This window comes from Canis lupus, chromosome 1, assembly GCF_011100685.1.
Source record: "Canis lupus familiaris isolate Mischka breed German Shepherd chromosome 1, alternate assembly UU_Cfam_GSD_1.0, whole genome shotgun sequence".
NCBI lineage: Eukaryota > Metazoa > Chordata > Mammalia > Carnivora > Canidae > Canis > Canis lupus.
The window spans coordinates 38,009,108-38,031,805 of NC_049222.1; the positions used below are offsets into that span (position 1 = coordinate 38,009,108).

General features: G+C 36.6%; 1 protein-coding gene across 3 annotated transcripts in view; it reads left to right on the plus strand.

Moving 5' to 3' along the window:
* The window catches only part of ADGB (androglobin), a 162,651-nt gene that overhangs the window by 7,445 nt on the left and 132,508 nt on the right, over nucleotides 1–22,698 (plus strand). For 2 of the 3 annotated variants that reach the window (XM_038526280.1, XM_038526278.1), the window contains exons 2-3: nucleotides 16,859–17,006; nucleotides 21,671–21,763. In XM_038526280.1, the coding sequence (XP_038382208.1) occupies nucleotides 16,859–17,006; nucleotides 21,671–21,763 (241 nt within the window). The remainder of the gene's footprint in view (nucleotides 1–16,858; nucleotides 17,007–21,670; nucleotides 21,764–22,698) is intronic. The other variant, XM_038526279.1, reaches the window with a different exon arrangement.

A 22,698-nucleotide genomic window follows, 5' to 3' on the forward strand; every position in this document is an offset into this window, starting at 1 on the left:
TTTAGTCAGGTAAGTCAAGGTCAAAGATGAAGGCTGTACTGCACACACTGCCAACAGGGCCCTTTCTACATACTATTATAATGAATGAATTAGAAATTAGAGACAAAGCCTCATTGTTTGCTTCACCTTGGGTCAAAGTCTAGGAGGAATTTAGGACTGGTTTGCACCATAGATGAAGAATGAGGTCATGAGGTAAATAGCTGGAGTTGCAGCTAAAAAAAAAAGTCATCTGGAACCTGTGCATGTAAAAGCCTGTGGGTCCTGCACACCTGTTATTTGCTTATTTTTTTAAAAGATTTTATTTATTTATTCATGAGAGACACACAGAGAGAGGCAGAGACACAGGCAGAGGGAGAAGCAGGCTCCCTGCGGGGAGCCCATTGCAGAACTCCCTCCCAAGACCCCCTCCCAGGACTCCGGGATCACGACCTGAGCCTGAGGCAGACGCTCAACCACTGAGCCACCCAGGTGCCCTCCAGCTTTCTTTATGTGCAGTACTATTAGTCATCACCTTTTTTTTTTTTTTAATTAGTTATCTTCTTTTTTAAAAAATAAATTTATTTTTTATTGGTGTTCAATCTTCTTAAGGCACTACTCTACTAGTGGGATGTTTCTGCTTTACAAAAGAAAGCAAGAAGGAAGTGGGGAAGGAAGAGAGAGAGAGAAAGAGAGAGAGAGCTAGTCGATGGGGCCACAGCCAGCTGCAACTCCCTCTTCTTCCAAACCCTAACATACGATGTCCATTCTTCCTCTGTGCCTTCCCCATCCTCTTGTCTCTGCTTATAGTTGCTTTTACCCCGGCCCTACTATTCTATGAATATCTTAAGGCCTACTTTTCTGTGCAGCCATCATTTAAAAAAAAATAATTTAAATTCAATTTGCCAACATGTAGTATAACACCTAGTGATCATCCCCATCAAGTGCCCTTAAGTGCCGGTCACCCAGTCTCACCGCATCCCCCTACCCTCCTTCCTTTCTGCGACCTTTTGTTCATTTTCCAGTTAGGAGTCTCTCATGGTTTGTCTTCCATCATTGATCTGCTAAGTCGGAAACCATTCCATCCCCTCTTCTGTGCTGATAAAGCTTTTAACTTTTTAAAAACCCTTTCACTTTTGCCTTTGTAGCTTTCTTACTGTGTGTATTGATTCTCACTAATTTTAAGTTATTTGGGAACAGAAACCAAGTCTTACCAAACTTCGTATTTACTCAAGCGCAATGTATTGAAAAAAAGGATAAATGTTGAACTCTTAAAATTCAGTGTCCAATTAAATAATTTTACTAAAACCAAGAGAATAAAAGGGCAGCATGACAACCTGGCCTTAACTATTTTTAATTGAAATTTTTTTTAAGATTGCAATTTATTTCCTTACATATTTGATATTTTTGAAGAGTACAGCTCAGAATGCCCCAACCCAAATTAAGTCAATTGTGTAAATCTGTTCATATTCTGATTCCTTCCGGGTATTAGCTGACACAATTTAAGAAGGCGTGCTGATTGCACAGTGGACGAATAAACTGCCTTCCACTATGAATAAAATCGTGTCTTTACTCTGACCAGCATACTTGAAGAAAACAATGGCAAAATTCCAGACCCTCATTTTATTGAAGTTTTAATCCCTTGGGTGAAAAATAATCTAATTAAAGCACATATAGGACTATGTATATGTAAATCAGGTTCTGAATTTTTTTTTTTTTTTTGCTTAGTCTCTAATGATTTTGTACTAGCTAAAGTTTTCTTTGAACGTTTTCAGCTCTTACACATTTTCTATTGTATTATTTAATCTTCTTAATTGATTTAAGAATTTTCAAGAAATCATTTTGTCATCTTTGCAAGGTATGTGATTATTTGTTTTTAAGTTTTAAAAAATTATTTTATTCATGTTGTATTAATAATTGGATTATAAAATACATTTTAATACAATTATGGACTACCTTTATTAAATATAAAGATGGTTTTGACTTCTTCCCAACTCCAAATTATTCAGGGTATTTAATTTATCAGGAATACGTATACATGAAAGAATATGTAGACAAAAGATGTTTTATTGCATATGACTCAGTAATCAAATATATCATACAATGTGGATTGAATTTTACTATATATTATCACTCTAGGAACAATGATATTGTTATTACAGTATGTTGTTTGGAATTTCCTTAATTTGTCTTTTATAATCCCTGGGCTTGTTTTGTTTCTTTTTCTGAGATCAGGCCCTGAGCCAAGAGCAACCTTAATGCACTGAGCCACCAGGAAGCCCTCTTTTTCTTTATTTTTTGCAAATGTGTTTACTTTTAAAATTTTTAAAAAAGATTTTATTTATTTAGGGGAGAGATAAAGAGAGAGTGAGTGCACAAGGGGGGGAGGTAGAGGCAGAGAAAGAGAAAGAAACAGACTCCCCACTGAGCAGGGAGCCTGAAGCAGGGCTGATTCCAGGACCCACAGATCATGACCCGAGCCAAAGGCAGACGCTTAACTGACCTAGCCACCCAGGTGCCCCTAAAAACAGATATGTTGGTGTAAATGTGACATACAGTAAATTACATGTATTTTACGGATATGTTTCAATGAGATCTACAGTACATCAACGCACATGAAAAAAAGACCACACACACACACACACACACACGAAAACATCAACATGAATGAAGACCACAAGCAGATTTATTATTCAAGAAGATTTCTGTGATTTCTTGGTGATCCCCCACTTTCTGTCCCTTCCTCACCTGTCTCTGGACAACCACTCTTTTGTGTTCTGTCACCATAGATTAGTTTTCATTTTCCTAGAGTTTTATATAAATGGACTCATGTATACCTTTTGTGTGGCTTCTTTCATTCATTTAAATTATTTTCATATTCTTCCGTGTTGTTGCTAGCAGGTGGTATAGAATTGGCGTTATTTCTTCCTTGAGTAGTAGACTTCACCAATGAAGCCATCTGGACCTGGACTTTTCTTCATAGGGAAGTCTTTAATGATAAATTGATTTTCTTTAATAGATACAGGGATATTCAGTATCTCCAGTCCAACCTATCTCTTCTTTTTTTTTTTTTTTTTTTTTTAATTTTATTTATTTATGATAGTCACATAGAGAGAGAGAGAGAGAGAGAGAGAGGCAGAGACATAGGCAGAGGGAGAAGCAGGCTCCATGCACCGGGAGCCTGACGTGGGATTCGATCCGGGGTCTCCAGGATCGCGCCCTGGGCCAAAGGCAGGCGCCAAACCGCTGCGCCACCCAGGGATCCCCAACCTATCTCTTCTTTATGAGTTATTCTTTGTTTATGTCCTTTAAGGAGTTGTTCCATTGCATCTAAGTTATTGAATATATGGACTTAGAGTTGTTTGTAATATTTCTTTATTATCTTTTTAATGTCTAGAATCAGTAGTGATATCCTCATACTGGTAGTTTCTGTCTTCTTAGATCAAGCTGACTAGACTGATTAATTTTGATGATCTCGAAGAACTGGATTTTTTGATTCATTGCTTTTTCTCTATCATTTTTCCATTTTCTATTTCTGTTGATCTGATTTAATCTTAATTTCCTTACTTTATTTCCTTTAGATTTTACTAATTTAAGGTAGAAACTGAATATGTTGTTTGAGACTCTCTTTCCTAATATAGGTGTTTTGTGCTATAAAATTTCTCCTATATATTGCTTTAGTAGCAATAAATTCTAGTGTTTTTTTTTTCATTTTTATTCAGTTCAAACACTCTAACCTCCATTTTTATTTCTTCTTTAACATATTGGTTAGTCATAAGTATTTTGTTTAGATTCTAAATATCTTAGAATTTTTCAGATTTTTTTCTTAGTGATGTCTAGTGTAATTCCATTGGTCAGAGAAGATACTTTTTTATAATCTGAATTCTTTTAACTACAACATTGCTGAAAGAAATTAAAGGCATAAGAGAATGGAAACACATCTCATGTCCATAGATTGAAAGACTTCATGACTTTTTAATGCCATTACTACCCAAAACAATCTACAGGTTAAATCCAATTCCTACTAAAATATCAGTGATTTTTTTTTTTTGCAGAAATGGAAAAATTCATCCTAAAATATATGTGAAATGGATGACCCTCTGAAGATCTCAGTAGTTCATTCTTTGAGGCTTTCTGTTCTAGTCTCTGTCCTGCAAGGCCTAGCTGTTTTGGTGTCCCCTAGACTCTGACCTCCTGCTCCTCTACCCAAGGAAACTGCTGAGATATGCCTGGATTACTTCTCCTTGCATTGCAGCCCCAAACTCTCACAGCCCAAAAGCCGAGGCAGTAATAGGGCTCACCTCATTTGGTTCCTATCTTTTCAGAATCACCATCCTTTATCACTTGATGTCTGTCTTGAAGACCAGTTTCATGTGTTTTGCTCATTTTTTTGGTTGCCCTAGGGGGAGGATACATTTGGTCCCTGCTGCTTCAACTGAAAGAACATGCTATCTCTTAGGTTTCTTTTACCTAAATTTTGCATTTTATTTCTAAATATTAAGATGGGAGGGTTTAAAGCAGTATTTACAAATATATGCCCACAAATAATATATGCAAGTATGGATACAATTCATTCCTTAAAAATGAAATCCCAAATCACATGTAATTGCCAGTATATATTATCTTCTTAAATATTGGTTTTTGATGTAGTAGAGACATCTTGTTATAAGCATTTTAATTAAAAGAATGCAACTCACAGATATGATGATTACCTTAAATCATTTTCATAATTATTATCATTGTGCTCATTTTTGAATTGTATTGAAAATTCAGTATTCCTCAAGCATCCAGTTTTTTGAGTTTTTCTTTTAAAGATTTTATTTATTTATTAATGAAAGACACAGAGAGAGCGAGAGGCCGAGACATAGGCAGAGGGAGAAGCAGCCTCCATGCAGGAACCCCAATGTGGGACTCTGGGATCACGCCCTGAGCCAAAGGCAGACGCTCAATCACTGAGCCACCCAGGCATCCCAAGCTTCTAGTTTTAAACCAATAGTCCATTATGGGATGATCCATAATATATATATCATATATTCATGAATATATGATATATTCATATATATATGATATATATATGAATAAAATGATCATCTTTATACAATGGGCAAAGTCAATACTATCTAGAAAATAAAGTCCAAGCTCAACAGCAAGACCCTCAGTGGGGAGCTGGCTGCCTGCTTGCCTTGTATTTCTTTCTAACCTAATTTCCTCACTGGTTTATACTATATGCTCATGCAGTTCTGAAAAGCTCATAGTTTTCTGTACTCTGCTATATCTTGCCTCTGTACGGTCTCTTCTGCCATTCTCTTTTCTTACTGATGCCCTTTCTGCCTTTACAACCTGGAAAATTTCTCATTATCTTTCAGAACAGCTCAGATGCTATTTATCGCAGGAAGTTTTTCCTAATTGCCTTACATTGGGCACAATGCCATCTGTGAATACTTCCATCTCTGCATATACTACATTATATTGAAATCATCTGTTTACCTGTTTGAGTTCCAAAATAAACTCAAGAGCAGAGACATGTATTTATGAGCCTGTAACCCTATCATCTAGCACAGCGCTTGTCACAGAGCAGGTGTTCAATAAATGTTAGTTAAAAATAAGTGAACTGTTGGTTGAGTGAAATTCCTTTCTCATTCTGAAACAGTATTTTTCTAAAATGTCTTAGTCTCCAGACAGATTGGTTGATTTGATCTTACTTAAAAGAATTCTGCATTCTCAATTCCCTGTCTACCTAAGGCAGAGTTTACACTGAGTTATTCCCTAACGTCAGATCCGTTCTTTCTAAGTTCGGAAGTTTTATATTTTATTTCTTGAAGTATCTTTGCAATGAATTGAATGTTTGCTTACCCTAGAAGTTGCATATAGAAACCCTAATCCAAATGTCACGGTGTTGGATATGGGGCATTTAAGAGGTAATGAGGTCATGAATGTGATGCTTTCATGAGTGGGATTGGCATCCTTTTATGAAGAGGACTGAGAGGGGGCACCTGGGTGGCTCAGTTGGTTAAGAATATGACTCTTGGTTTCGGCTCAGGTCATGATCTCATGGGTTATGGGATTGAGCCCCATATGGGGTTCCATGCTCAGCGGGGAATCTGAAGATTTTTCTCTCTCTACCCATCCCCCCACTCGTGTGCACACCCTCTTTCAAATAAATAAATAGATCTTTTTAAAAAACAGAAGAAGACAACAGAACTATCTAGCCCTCTTTCTACCATGTGATGATACACAGAGAAGACTTGGACATATGCAACCCAGAAGATGTCTCTTATCAGAATCTGACCATGCTGACACCTTGATGTCAGATTTCTGGGCTCCAGAACTATGAGGAATAAGTTTCCGTTGTTTATAAGCCACATAGTCCCTGGCCCAAACTGACTAAGACAATCTTTACTTTTAAAACACATTTATCTTCAGATACTTTCCTATGTAGTCAGTCTACAGTTACTCAACATTATTCCTAAAGCAAAACCAGGCACCTTAATGTCCATCAGAACTCCCTTTCCGACTTCATTTATTTTTGATAGCTTTTAAAAACATAAAGTTATTATCATTATTTGCTAGTAGGAAATACTTTTTAGAATTTTACCAAATGTTATATTGACACATTTGTTTACCATTGCTACTTGTAGCCCACACTTTCAATCTGGGTTCATTTCCTGTTTTTCTGAGAGAAATCCTTCAGTAAGTATTTTTATAGGAATCTATTATGGGAAACTCACAATTTTAAATGTTTTTATTTAATTCAAGATAAATGTTTCTACCTCATTTTAAAATAAGAGTTTAATTGGATCTTAATTTCAAGATTAACAGTTATTTTACATCATCAACTTTGATGACATCATTTCCTTGCTTTGCCATGACTGTTATTGCTGTCAATTTGATTGTTTTTATATTTAGGTAATTTTTCATTTCTTTATGTATAGATTTTCATCTTTATCATTTATCCATAATTTTCAGTTGATGTGTCTAGATGTAGATTTCTACCCCTTGACCTCCCTTTTATCCTTTGTTATTGCTTGTACTTTTTTCCATCTGAAGACGTGCCTTTCAATTCTGAATATTATTCAGCAGTCATATTTCCAGATATTTCTCCTCATCCTCATTCTAGCTATTTTGTCTGGGCCTCCTCATAGGCATACACTAGAGTTTTTCAATCTATCCACTTGTGTAGTTCACATTTTCTATCTTTTAATGCAAACACTTGATTTTATTTTTTTAAGCTTTTATTTAAATTCTAGTTAGATAACATATAGAGTGATATTAGCTTCAGGAGTGCAGTATAGTGAATGATTCAGCACTTCCATGCATCACCTGGTGCTCATCACAAGTGCCTTCCTTCATCTGCATCACCTATTTAATCTCTCTCCCCCCACCCCCATCACCTCAATTAGGTCTCTGTAGTTAAGAGTCTGTTTCAAACACTTGATTTTAAACATTCTACCTTCTAAATCATTAGTCCTCTCCTTTCTTTGGCCTTATTTAGTCTATTCTTTCAATAGCTGAACTGTCACTGATAAAATTTCCCAATCAATATCTCTTTGTTCACATTGATCTCATTTTTTGTTTGATTGCTTAATATCTTTCTGTGCTTGTTGCAAAGTAGAACTTTCCCTCCTTTATCTTTTTGGTGATTCTAAACATATTTAAATACCTTTTTGTAGATATCTGCAAAATATGAACTAAAAACATTAAAAAGAAAAAAATTAAAATTATGAAGAACTATCAGTAAATAAATTACAAAAAAAGAAATCACACCCAAGAAAAGAGAAATAAAGTAGCAAACTTACCAAGTATTTAAATATGTTTAGAAACACCCTTTCTAGTATAGCAAACTCTATATCCTTTTATATTGCTTCATTTTTCTGGCACTTGGCAGTTGTCTCACTAATCTTTCCGTGTTTGTCTGCTTCCACAGGTAGGCTTTGTAAATTCCATGGGTAGGATCACAGAAACAGTGCCTGGATAACATAAGAAATCTGTCTCCCTGTCTCTCTGTCATCTCTTTACATGAAGTAAAGGGATGAATGCTCTTATGTATATGTCTATCATTTCTAATTAGAACTGTTTCAAGGTTTTATGCATAGGTAGAGATTGATCAGATGGCTCACCAGTCCTGTTTTCCATTTCTTATGTTTCCCATGTTTCCCATACTCCTTTGCAATTTGGCTAGTACTTTGTGGTGGTGTTTTGGACAATAGCATCTGGGAAGATGTGTTGTATCCCACCTTTAGGCTTATAAAACATCCTGTGAGGCACTTGTCAGCATGGCTCAAGCCTTCAGAGAAGATCTTAGAAAATGGTAAAGCCACAAGATGGAAGGAGCCAAGAATGCTTATTTAGCACATACAGAGCCACTACAAAACTCCTGATCATACCCTAGTATACATGAGAAATATCCTTTATTGTGTGATTGGGGGTTTTGTGATATTGTAGCTAGCATTGATTACTTCCTACTTGCTTCTTTGATATTGTAGCTAGCTTTGATTGTTAATGTTGACAAATATAAAGGGTATAATTCTTCTTTCAGGGATTGAATTTCTTCTTTTATATCATTATAAGCATATACATGGTAAATTACTTATAGATTATTTCTCTACTATCTTAAATTTTTGACGCTCGATTCTTTTTTGTTGTGATTTCTGAATATTTTTGTATATTCTTGCCTTTTAGGACACTTTTATTATGAGCCCATCCTTCTCAGGGTATTTTTTTCCTCCAATCCCCTCTCCCCAAGGTAATCCTGTATTGAAAGATTGTTTTTTCAATGTAATATGGAATTTTCTTCGTTCAGGTATCTCATGTAAATAAGCCATCCAGAAACCCATATGACTTTAAAGTCAGATCTCAAACCTACGTAAGTTTTAGTCCAAAGGTTTCCATTTCTCAAGGAAGATTTTTTTTATTTCCTTTTTCAGCCAAACACTAAGCATAGAAAATCTAGCTTTCTTATCATCTAAGATTATAGGGCAGATTTTTTTATTCACCTTTTTACAAAGAATTAAACTGGGGAACCTGGGTGGCTCAGTTGTTGAGCATCTGCCGTTAGCTCAGATGGTGAATCCTGGGTCCTGGGATCGAGTTCCTCATTGGGCTCCCTGCAGGGAGCCTGCTTCTCCCTCTGCCTACGTTTCTGCATCTGTCTTTTTGTCTCTAATGAAAACAAAAACAAAACAAAACAAAAAAATCCCACCACCAACAACAAAAACAACTTTGAAAAAAATAAACAAAAATAATTAAACTTTTGGAAAGTCGTGCCTTTATCTAAGGTTGGAGCACTCCCTTTCCTCGTTTGTCCTATGTATGTTAAAACAAAAGACTCTACATTCATAAGACTGCTAAGACTTCCCCAGGGAAGCTACAGCTTCAGCTTAGAGTTACAACATTCTGACTTTCAGTTCCCTCTTCATTTCTGGATCCTGAAGATTTTTATTTCTTTATGTAGGCATTTGTAGGTAATACTTTTTTTATCTTAATCCACTCTGCTGGAAAAGAAAGTCTAAAGACATATACATTTAAAGGAGGATTTCTATATAGCATGTAAAACAAACTGAGAAAAAGAAGACTAGAATAGTTTTCAGGAAGGAAGGGACATTTTTCATAATATTAATAGAAAAATCAAGGCATAAAATAGTACATTATAGGACCTCTGTTTTATGGAGTGTTCCTACAACCATACAGATAAAAAGAAGTTGGTGACTTTGTATCCATCAAAATCATGGTAAAATTTAACTCATTTGGGAAGTTCCATATCTTAAAAGCTATTTTTGTAAAAGGAGTATCTAATTTCTTAAAAACATAAAGAGTCTGCTAAGATTATATTTTGCTTCCCTCTTCATTCTGTCAAGTGTAAGTAAATGTGCTGGCTCCTTCCCTTAAGCTATTAAGCTTTATCACTAATTGGCCTACTTTCCTTGTAACATGTCAAATTTGATTCCATCTATATTGAAGATCACTTAAAAAAAGACTCATTTGAGGTACCTTATACCAGCCCAATAGCTCACCTACAGTGTTAAACACAATATAAACAATAGTCAAATATAGCCCAATGTCAAATATACTGTAGACTTCAAAAGATCATGCACAAATATGTTGCATTTGAAACTGTCAGCGCAGTATGCCTTTGATGTTGACTGAGAGAATGTGTCTACTGCTGTCGTACAGCCGATACCCTTAAATACGCAAAGCACATGACTCCTGGTCTCATCAATTCTGAGAGCAAGCTAATCTTTAAACACAGAAGCAATTCAAGACTTTTGAAGATTTAGGAACTGGTAATACCAGGAAATAAATGTTCCCAAATTCTAGAAAATTATATAGGCCAAGAAATCAAACTTGACACACTGAAAAATCAGGGGGATACACTATTTTATTCATATAGCAATATATTCAAGGACTAGTAAATGATTCAATACATTAAAATTAAAAATTGCATAAGATTTGAAATATAAATATATCCTCAAAATATATGGCTAAATACTCCCTTCTACACAGTGAGTCTAAATACGCTATTGAGACAGGGGAAATGGCACTGACACTTTTAAAAGAGGCTATAAATTTGTAAATAAAATATATTAATGGAAATTTATTGTTTTTTAAAAACTTAACACAGTCAATGCGGAGTGCTTATAATACACATCCTGTATATCATACACATTCTGGTATCAAAATGCCAAATGATATTCTAAAGGAAACTGATATTTGGAGGGAGAAAAAAGTTCTGCATAACCAGACAATAGGCTGATTTCCAGAGTAGAAATATAAAATATAAAGGTGCTCCTGGGGAAAAGAGAAGCAGCAGCACAAGCAAATTTATAACAGCAGGCCAAGTTGGACAGAAGAGTCTGACACGAAAATGATATATTAAGTAAGCAACAATACAAAGGTGTTAAGATGATTATATATATATATATATATATATATGTAACTAACATAGATATATAAATAAATATACTGTGTATATTATATATTTGTGACTGGAATGAATTTATCATGATTAAAAGCCTTTGAAAAATGTGAATGAGTGTTTGCCAGAGGCAGGAGTTAGGCAAAAATGGGTGAAGGTGGTCAAAAGGTATAAACTTCCAGTTATAAAATAACTAAGTCATGAGGATGTAATGTACAGCATAATGACTATAGTTAATAATACTATATTGCATATTTGAAAATTGCTAAGAGAGTAGACTTTTAAAATTCTCATAAGAAAAAGATTTTGTAGCTATGTGTGGTGATGGATGTTAACTAGCTACAATACCAAAGAAGCAAGTAGGAAGCTAATCAACACTAGCTACAATATCACACAACCCCCCAATCACACAATAAAGGATATTTCTCGTGTATACTAGGGTATGATCAGGAGTTTTGTAGTGGCTCTGTATGTGCTAAATAAGCCATGCTGACAAGTGCCTCACAGATGTTTTATAAGCCTAAAGGTGGGATACAACACATCTTCCCAGATGCTATTGTCCAAAACACCACCACAAAGTACTAGCCAAATTGCAAAGGAGTATGGGAAACATAAGAAATGGAAAACAGGACTGGTGAGCCATCTGATCAATCTCTACCTATGCGTAAAACCTTGAAACAGTTCTAATTAGAAATGATAGACATATACATAAGAGCATTCATCCCTTTACTTCATGTAAAGAGATGACAGAGAGCCAGGGAGACAGATTTCCTATGTTATCCAGGCACTGTTTCTGTGATCCTACCCATGGAACTTAAAAAGCCTACCTTGAAAAAAAAAAAAAAAAAAAAGCCTACCTTGGAGGCACACAAACACGGAAAGATTAGTGAGACAACTGCCAAGTGCCAGAAAAATGAAACAATATAAAAGAATATAGAGTTTGCTATACTAGATAGGGTGTTCCAGAAAGTCCCTCCCACCCCAGCCCCAAAAAGTGAAACCAGGAAAGACCTTTAACCTTCTTGTTTATTTTTTCATATTTCAATTGTTGATCTACTACCAGCATTTAGATCTGTTGTGCATTTTTTTACTTTAAAAAATGTTTTACTTGGCATCCAAGGTAAAACCCTCTACTGTTTTATTCCTACCACTGTTTCTCAATGCTGTCATAATAAAATACCACAAACTTAGTGGCTTAAACAATATAAAACTGTTATTGTGCAATTCCAGAGGTCAAAAGTCCAAAATGGGTCTCACTGAGCTAACATTAAGGCACTGGCAGGGCTGCATTCCTTTCTGGAGGCTCACAGAGAGAATCCATATCCTTGCCTTTTGCACCTTCCAGATACCACGCCCTCTTTTTGGCATGTGGCCTCCTCCTTTTGTCTTCAGAACCAGCAGTTTTGCATTTTTCTATTCATGCTTCCAGAATCAAATCTCCTTCTGACTACTTCTGTCTCCTTTCACTTTTGAGAACAACTGTGATTACATTGAGCCCATGCAGATAGACCAGGATAACCTCCCATCTCAAATACTTAAAGTTGTCTACACACTCTCTCTTGCCATGGAAGGTAACAGATCCCCCAGTTCTGGAGATTAGGGTGTGGATGTGTTGGTGGGGCCAGGGGTAGGGGGGGCGGGGAGAGAGGATGCATTATTCTGCCCACCACTCATGGACTGCTTTTCTGTTTTCTTCCTACTCTTTCTGACTTTTCATGTGGAGTATCAGGGCAAGTAGACCGCTGTATTGATAGACTATTGAAATATTTTAATATTGATTATTGAGTAGCCTTACCAATAACCTTACTAATAACCAGGAGCCCCAGACATTTCTGCCTCTTTCCTAGAGTCCCTGACCTACCCTGAGGTCCTTACATCCCTGATCCCATTATTAAAGTAAATAATGTCTGGCATATCTGGAGGCTTTGAGGGTTGGTCAATGCTCATTCCTTACCAGTTGTTAGGTGTTTTGATTAGCCTTCCTGGGAGTGCCTGTTCCTTAGGTATAGGCACTTTGTTGGTGATTTAACCCAGTCTTAAGACTTTAAACATCATCTAAATGCTGATGGTTCAAATTTTCACTTTTAGAAAAATCCTTTCTCCTAAAGTCTCAGAATCCTATGTCTAACTAACTATTCAACATCTCCACAAACATGTGATAAACATTTAAAACACAATAATTGAAAAGTGAAATGCTGCTTACTCTTAACCTCAGGTTTGCCCTATCCCATAGTCTTCTGTTTTGCAGGAAATATCAACTCAATCTATTGGCTTTATCTTAAAAACAGGGGACTCTCTTCCCTCCTCTACTGTTAGCAACCCTGGTCCAAATCACCATTAGCTCTCACCTGTTATTTCAGTGCCTTCTATTTATTTATTCATGACAGACACACAGAGAGAGGCAGAGACATAGGCAGAGGGAGGGCGAGGGAGGTGCCCCTCAGTGCCCTCTAAATTCTCTGTCTTGTTTCCTTTGGCCTCTTCTCAATAGAGCAGCAAGAATGATTACAAAATTTCCTGCTTGGGGCACCTGGGTGGCTCAGTCTGTTAAGCTTTTGTCTTCGGCTTAGGTCATGAGTCCTCTTGTCGGGCTTCCTGCTCGGTGGCGGGTCTGCTTCTACTTCTGCCTCTGCCCCTGCTCGTGCCTGTGCTCTCTCTCTCTCTCTCTCGTTTACTCTCTCTGTCTTTCAAATAAATAAAATCTTTAAAAAAAGACCCAAAACAACAATAAAACCCCACAAAATTTCCTGCTCAAAACTCTCCGTTGGCTTCCCTTCTCACCTAGGGAAACCCATGTCTTTTCTCTGGCTTAGATCACCTTCATAATCTCTGCATCTCCTGTTACCTCTCTGAAAGTATCTCCTTTTACTTTCCTTCAGCCACACTGAATTTTTATTCTTCAAGTAAGCCAGGATGCTTTCTGCATCTGGAAGGTTCTGCATTGCTGTTTGTACCTGCTGTTTCCCGTATCCAGAACAGTTTTCCCACAGATCCACACAGCTTAATCCTTTATGTTCTTTTTTTTTTAAGATTTTATTTATTTATTTATTTGAGAGAGAGAGAGAGAGAGAGAGTGATTGAGACAGACCGAACATGAGGAGGGAGGGGGGTAAAGGCAGAGGGAGAAGCAGACCCCCTGCTGAGCAGGCAGCCAGATGCAGACTAGATCTCAGGAACCTGGGATCATGACCTGAACTGAAGGCAGACACTTAAACAACTGAGCCATCTAGGTGCCTCAATCCTTTATGTTCTTTCACTATTGACTTACCCTGTATTACCCTGTAATACTTACCTGTATTACCCTATTATGGAGTGCTTTCTTTAACCACTGTATTAAAAATTGTGTATCAACTCTTCAGTTCTCCTTCCTATTTTATATTTCTGTTTAGTATTTTTTGCTTTCTAATATACTATATATTTTACTTATTTTATGCTGTGATTTTGTGTCTCCACCCACTAGCATATGAACTCTATGATGGGAGAACACAGGGCTAGCTGAGGACAAGACCCGAGCGTGGGGCAGCACATCGACAAGTCCTTGAAATAGGCAGAGGGACATTCCCCTATGGACTCAACTGCCTCAATGTTCATACTTTGCTAAGGGCAAAAGGCAATCTTAGCCCACCCCCCAGGAGCCTGTAAGCCTACTTTAACATATAAAAATTCCTTTAGAGATTTCCTTTATCTCTAAACCCCCAAGATACATGTTGGCAATCATCCCCCAAGCACATGGTACATCTGAAGGGTCTCATGACTCAGGTTTTATTAGACAGTAATAAGTGACCTTTTCCCAACAATAGCTAGCCCTCCCAAGGTTCTGGAAACCTTGCTTCCAAAATTCCTTGGAGAGTACACTATCCTCAAACTCCTCCCAACTCCCAGGTATATAATCAGCCACCCCTCACAGGCCCAGGGCAGCACCTCTCCCTGCCTATGGGTCCTGTCCCCGTGCTTTAATAAAACCACCACGTTGCACCAAAGATGTCTCAAGAATTCTTTCTTGGTTGTCAGCTCCAGACCTCACCTATTTTCCAAAACTTCATCACTCTAGAAGGGTAGATATTTTAGTTGTTTGCTCACTGCTTATCCCAGGGTCTGGAGCAGGGTTCCAGGCTCACTCATAGTTAAAACTTGAAAAATTAAACAAGGCACATATTTTAGACTTTAAAACTTACAATAATAAAAAAGTAGGGACAGGGATCCCTGGGTGGCTTTAGCGCCTGCCTTCCACCCAGGGTGTGATCCTGGAGTCCCGGGATCAAGTCCCACATCAGGCTCCCTGCATGGAGCCTGCTTCTCCCTCTGCCAGTGTCTCTGCCTCTCCCTCTCTCTCTCTCATGAATGAATGAATGAATGAATGAATGAATGAATAAATAAATAAATAAATAAATAAATAAATAAATAAAATCAATCTTAAAAAGAATAAGGATGCCTGGGTGGCTTAGTGGTTGAGCGTTTGCCTTTGGCTCAGGGCATGATCCTGGGGTCTGGGGATTGAGTCCCACATTGGGCTCCCTGAGAGGAGCCTGCTTCTCCCTCTGCTATTGTCTCTGCCTCTCTCTGTGTGTCTCTCATGAATAAATAAATAAAATCTTAAAAATAAATAAATTTTAAAAGTTTAATTTTTAAATTTTTTAAAAAGTCAAAGTTTAAAGATATGAAATTGTAACATTTTGATAATAAGTGTATAAAACAAGTCCAACCTCTCTGTAGTTAATTAGTAAAAAAAAAAAATCACAAACTTTAAATATGTATATATCTGGGCACTGTAAATCTTCTTACTAAAATCTATCCTAAGAAAAGAAATAATAATATATGCAAAGATTTGGCAATAAGGATAGCAATCAAAGTCTTGTTTATGATAGTGAAAAAATTTTTAAATCAAAACCTTCAAATTTTTAAATATAGAAACTTAATTAAATGAGAGGCAGTATATTTATACAATGGAACAGTCTACAATAATTAAATTTGTATTTTATAAATTCTCATTGACAGAAGAACTATTTGCAATATGCTGATAAATTGAAAGAAATAGTTTATAAGAAGAATATGCTGAATGATATTATTTTTGAAAAAGAAATATATATCCTTCCACATTAGTCTGAAAGGATGGACAGTGGTTTAAGAATGTGGTTTATAAAATGGAGTGGGCCTGTCTTTCTTACTTACCTAATTTTTTAAGAAGATTGCTTTTTTATTTTATTTCTGAAGATTTTATTTATTTATTCATGAGAGGCATAGAGAGGCAGAGACAGGCAAAGGGAGAAGCAGCTCCCTGCAGGGAGCCTCATGCGGGACTGGATCCCAGGACGTTAGGATCACGACCTGAGCCAAAGGCAGATGTTCAACCACTGAGCCACACAGGCACCCCTAAACATTTTTATTTATTAATTTATTTATTATTTATCTTTTTATGATGAGAGAGAGAGAGGCAGAGACACAGGCAGAGGGAGAAGACAGCTCCCCACAGGGAGCCCAATGGGAGACTTGATCCCAGATCCCAGAATCACACCCTGAGCTGAAGGCAGAGGCCCAACCACCGAGCCACCCAGGTATCCCAAAGTTTAGTTTAAAATAATGATCACATAATACTCTCATACTGGCAAAAATCAAAATTCTATTTGTACGGATCTTCAAAAAGCCATTAATAACATACACGTAAAGGATTTTAAGTGTGAGTTGTATATAAATGTTCCCCTTTATGGCATTTTATGTATTTATGATGAGGATCCTGCATTAGTAAGTAGGGGCTAAGGCTCAGAATTTGTATATGGAATATTCTTTCTGGGTATTTTAGTTTTTTAACCCTAAGGCTAGGGTTAGAAGCTGTCTGACTACAGGTCAGACTATCGAAAAAGGTCTTTCGCATGACCACTGACAAGATCACTTACTTTATACCATGCAATGAATCCAGTATTTTGCCTCAGAGATTTAACTTAAAACTAACCCACCTCCCTGCTCTATCTCTAGTAGTAATATACAACCTAGTTCCGTTGAGCAGAAGAAGGGGAAGTTCCCGATCTGGCCAGAATGGAGTGAGGCTGACATAAATGCTGAGAAGTGGGATGCCGGCAAAGGTGCAAAAGAAAAGGACAAAGCAGGAAAAAGCCCTATATTTGTAAGTTCACTTGACTATGACTGGAGTTCATTTGAGTCTTAAATTTTAGAATAATATTTGTTAACACAGGAATATACTCATTCTTCTCCAGAGCCTCCATTCAAAAGAGAAATTTTCAATTTTGTCTTGGTCCATCTGTCTCCCTCCTTCCTGCCTGTGTTTCCCAGCTGTGGACCTGAACTTTGCTAATCACATTTGAATAAGCAGAAGGAGAGACGTAATGAAATTAAGGGGAAATTGATAGAACAGGTTAGATAGTAGATTTTGGACAGAATTGGGAACCAGGCATTTAGAGAGAGGCCCCAGCACACCTGTGAGCTATAATCTGGAGATTATAGGAGACTTATTTTTAAACAATGTTACTGTGAGATTAAAAAATTGAATCTTTCTTAATATCCCCCCACCCCCAAGATCTATTTGGTAAAAATCTCAGGTACTCTTTGTTTATTGATGGACATTTAAACATAATAGGCCCCTGAGATTGGAGCTGAGAATGATGTTCCTACATTTTCCAATGATATGATTTTAGTTTCTCTTGCCCATTTAAAAATGTTCACTCTATTTCTAAGGACTTCTTTGTTGAAGATATGAGTCTGGGTTGCATTTTAAATAGGACCCATTTATTTGGTGCAGTGATTCATTCAATAAAAATGTTTATAGAACACAATACAGTTTCAAAACACTAACAAAATTGCCAGAATGACCGTGTTGAACTCTGGTGTCTTTATTTGCATAGAGAATTCTAGAATGGTACTTATTAGCAATTACATTTTGTTCACAAAATGAAGAATTGTAAACTGCATGATTCATAACATAAATTTGTTTGCAAAAGATAATAAATGTAACTAATTGCTGATTCTGTTAGTACTTGAACAATTTCAAATTAGGAACCTGTGAGGGAATACATTCTTTGTACCATACAGAGAATATTGTGGAAGTTTTAGATGAAAAGGGATTTTGAGCTCTCTGGGTTCAAATGAAAATGGTCATATGCTATGTATTGTTAATAGAAGTTTACAACTAATGGGGGTTGAGTGTGAATTTACATCAGAAAGATAGATGCTGCAAATCCTCAGTTAAGCATTGAGCTCTAGAAAAGACCTAAAGAGGAGTCACTCCAAAGTGTAAAGTAATAACAGGGAAGAAAAGAGCAGAAGTGCCTGAAAACTTTGGAATGGGAAATAAGATATAACCTGTAATATGTTGGGGACCCTTGGAGAGCAAGTAAGCCTTTATTAGATGACTATGAAAAAATCTTGCAGATCTCTGGAAGGTTAGGCATCAAATTCTGGAACTTATCAATGTTACTGAAACAAGGCCAAGTCTATTGGAAGAACATTTATTGGAGGAAAACCACTGAGACTGGAGCAGAAACCTGTGTGCTGGTTACTCGATGCCCATTTCATTTGGGAACATTGCTAGCTGAACATCAGACCCCAAAATTGATTTTGTGGCCCTTGGACTATGGAGATGTATAAAACTGCATGATTAGGGAAGCACCAGCCCTCCTCCTGGTGAATCAGGGCTATTCCAATCGAGTGGGATACATGAGAACCTTGGTCAACACTCCATTCTGCCTCTGCCATCTTCATAAGGTAGAAGAGCAGCAGGTCAAACCCTGGTTATTACAGCAGTGCGAAGGTACCTTCTGGGATGCAACCTTGTTTCCCACACTCAGTTCTGTTCTACAACACCATTCATGGCTCAGGAAGCAACAGTCCTTCACAGGAGTGAGTGGTGGATACCCCAAACCTGGTGATCACACTTCTGTGATGTAGCAGCATGGTAGGTCTTAGCCATGATTTGCAACATCCATGTTTTACCAGGATTAATTACCTTAAGCATCCAACCTTTAGCAAGTAGCCTTGGAACTTTCGAGAAAGTCTCTTCCTTAAATGTGAGGATAATGATCAGGGAATCAGCATCAGATAAGCTAACCCATTCCTGTAATTCCAGAATCAGGTCTCATTTCTTTAGCTAAGTGACAACAACAAACAGACATGATGGGTAAACCAAAATGAGATATATTTAATGAAGCACTGTAAGGTGGATATAAGAAATACAACTAAGGCAAAATGATATGGAAAGATTACCATTAATGTAGCAATAGGAGAAAAGGGAATCATACCAGATTATGATATGATGATTACCTTTTTTTTTCTTCTCAAAGACATTTAATAATTCAAGGTGTGAAAATTAAAGGCCAAGCAGAAAGTAGTAGCCTTAGGGCTTATGTCAGTTTCTCTGGGCTGGAGAGAGAGAAGATATTGTCTGGGACTGCAAAAGCAGCCAAAACTTGAAATCCCAGAAACACAATCTGAAAGTTTTGCATATAATTTTACTTCGAGACATTTACCCAAATCCTAAGCTATATGTGTGAGGATTTTGCTGCTGAGAAAATGAGTAAAAAAGCAGTAGCTTGGAAGCTAAATAACTTAGAAATGGTGCTAAGGCAAGAGTTTGGAATTTAGCGTATACCAAGGTGAAGGGACTTGGACACTTCAACCTTTCAGTTAGTGCCCCAACATAGCTATAGCATTCTGTGTTAAGTAAGGGAAAACCAAAACTACACCAGCCCTACCAAATGCTGAGGCTCAGTGTTGATGGGGTAAAGTTCATTTTGTACTTCATCTGTCAGAAAGGAATAAAGTCCTCCTCTTTGGAGGAAGACATCATTACTTAGTGCTCATATACATTTTTATATGTCATGTATATCATACAACCAAAATTTACCACACGTGAACAGAAACAGAACTAAGTGGCTGAAAAATAAGAGGAAAAATTAAGTAATAGAAATAGATCCACGGGTAGCTCTGACTTTGGAACTGTCAGATAAGGGACTTTAAAATAACTGGATTAATAATTTGTAAGGGGAAAAAAAACGACACGAAGCAACCCCAGAATTCTACTGTAACTCTTGGAAACTTCAGCCTATTTTTCAGGGACTCATTCTTTGATCGTTTTGACTAGATGTTGGGATTACCTTTGTCTTCATCCAAAGTGTTCCAGTCTCTTAAATATGCTCCAGATACATATAGATGCTCTGTGTAAAGCTCAGACAATACCCTAAAATATAAACTATTTCTCAGGTTACACTAGCATTAGGATAAAAATATGACTACCATAAAAAATCACAAAATGGTATTTATGTGCTCATGTCACTATTAAGTCAGGTGAAATTTAGTTGTCTCTTTCTTGATTAGCATTGTTTTTGTACTCTCAGCACTTTCTCTTTTTTTGTAAGGACCACCCCCACAACCTGACTACCTTATGAGCTGTGAGAACTTTTACATAGTAGCTACTTAAAGTCTCTCTAATGTACTATATTGCTGGCATCTGAGAGTAGACATTTGGATATTATTCTTCCTCCAGAGCTCACTAATTGACCCACATTAGGGTCTCAAAAATTAATAAATTAATTGCATACCTGGGCATTTATCTCAGAGAAATGGAAACTTATGTTCATATAAAAACCTGTAAACTGTATGCAACAATTTATAGCAGCTTTATAAGTAATAGCCCCAGATAGGACAGATGGTAAACAAACAAATATCTGTATCATGAAATATTACTCAGCAGTAAATAAGAACGAACTATTGATACATGCAACAGCTTGAGTAAATTGAATATCCATGGAATTAGGCAGAGAGGGAAAAAAGCCAACCCGCAAGGTTACGTGCTATGTGATTCCATTTGTATACCATTATTATTTTTCTGAAGATTTAGTTATTCATTTGAGAGAATGTGTGAGAGAGCAGGAGAAGGGACAGAGGGAGAGGGAGAGAGAGAATCTCAAGCAGACTCCATGCTGAGAATGGAACCCAACACAGGGCTGGATCTCACGACCCTGAGATCATAACCTGAGCTGAAACCAAGAGTCGGATTAACTGGCTGAGCCACCCAGGTGCCCCTCATATAACATTATTGAAATGATAAAATTAATGAAAGAGAGACCAGATAAATGATTGCCAGGTGGTAGGGATAAAACAGGTGGTAAGGAAGTTGGAGGGTGGGTATGCCATAAAAAGCGCCTGGGAAGGATCCTTGTGCTGCTGAACTGTTCTATATCGTGACTATGTCAATGTCGGTATCCTGGTTGTGACATTGCACTATAGTTTTGTAAGATTTTACCATGGGAGAAACTGACTAAAGAGAACACAGGAAATCTATTATTTCACATATGATGTGGTGAATCTATAATTATGTCCCAATAATGTTTAATTTTAAAAATTAATAAATGAAAGTCAGATCAAAAGTACAAATTTCATTGGCATAATATCATATTTATGATTCTTAAAAAAATCTTTTTATTCAGGTAAACAAAAGAAATCACAATATTTTTAGTGCAAAATATGTCCATATCTGGCTCATCCAAATTGTCTTCCTACTATACCTACTTCACATTTCGAAGCAGCTCATGCTTGTTTGGACTATTTCTTCTGCAATGAAATGTTACTCAACAAAGTTTCTCATTAAATACAGTATGATTAACTTCAGTATTCACCAAATACTCCACGAACTAGCTCTGAGAGCAAACACACAAATTGCTCTAAAATGCTTATTTACTGATCGAATCTATGTGCTTACTAATTTTTATTAGGATTAAGCTGCTTTCATTTTAATAAAACCGTATGGAGAAAAAAATCAATATATTTTTTATATAGCATTTTTTTGAAGACCCTGAAGGAAAGATTGAATTACCACCATCACTGAAAATTTATTACTGGAAACGTCCACAGGAGTTTTTAATTAATCAGGTAAGAAATATCTTCACTATCAAATAAAATACATATTAACTATGGGCTATAATATCTTAGTTGTGAAAATTCTCATTTTAAAAACAATTCAGGGTAAATTTTTCACATGGTATTCAGTAAGAAAAAGGAATTACTTCTTGGTATTTAACAGAAATAAATGTTTGTCAGCATAGTTTAATATTTCTTCTACTGGCTCCCAAGAGAATATTGAAATTTTTGTTTAGGGTCTTGAATTTTCCTTTTCTACGTGATATCAAAGCATAGCTTAAAATGTTTGGGAAGTTATTCCTTAATTTCTTTTTTTTTTTAAAGATTTTATTTATTTATTCATGATAGTCACAGAGAGAGAGAGAGAGAGGCAGAGACACAGGCAGAGGGAGAAGCAGGCTCCATGCACCGGGAGCCCGATGTGGGACTCGATCCCGGGTCTCCAGGATCGCGCCCTGGGCCAAAGGCAGGCGCCAAACCGCTGCGCCACCCAGGGATCCCTATTCCTTAATTTCTGACAGACTTTCCCTTTAAAGTAATTTTATTCTTTAAAAGTTTTAGCCTTCATAAGCACTGCTACTAATGCAATTTATCCACCGTATTTCCAATTACAGCTACTAGTTGAGTCTAATAATCTGAAATTCAAAGATATTCGGGAAAATGAGAAAATGAGAAGATATATTTATTGAATGCCTACTTGTAAGACATTTTAAATAATATAAATCGAATGTACATGAACCATGCCTTTAAATTACTTGTAACGTTAGATTATATTGACATGAAGAATATAAATTCTATGGTGTTAATAAAGTGCACTTAGTAATAATGTATTATTAATAATATTCAGGCTCTGTGCAATGGAAGTTGAGAGTTTACATTCCATGAAAATAAAGGATATTAATTCCCTGCAGTGAGAGTGTTTCAAATGTGAATAAGTGGCAAAGTTT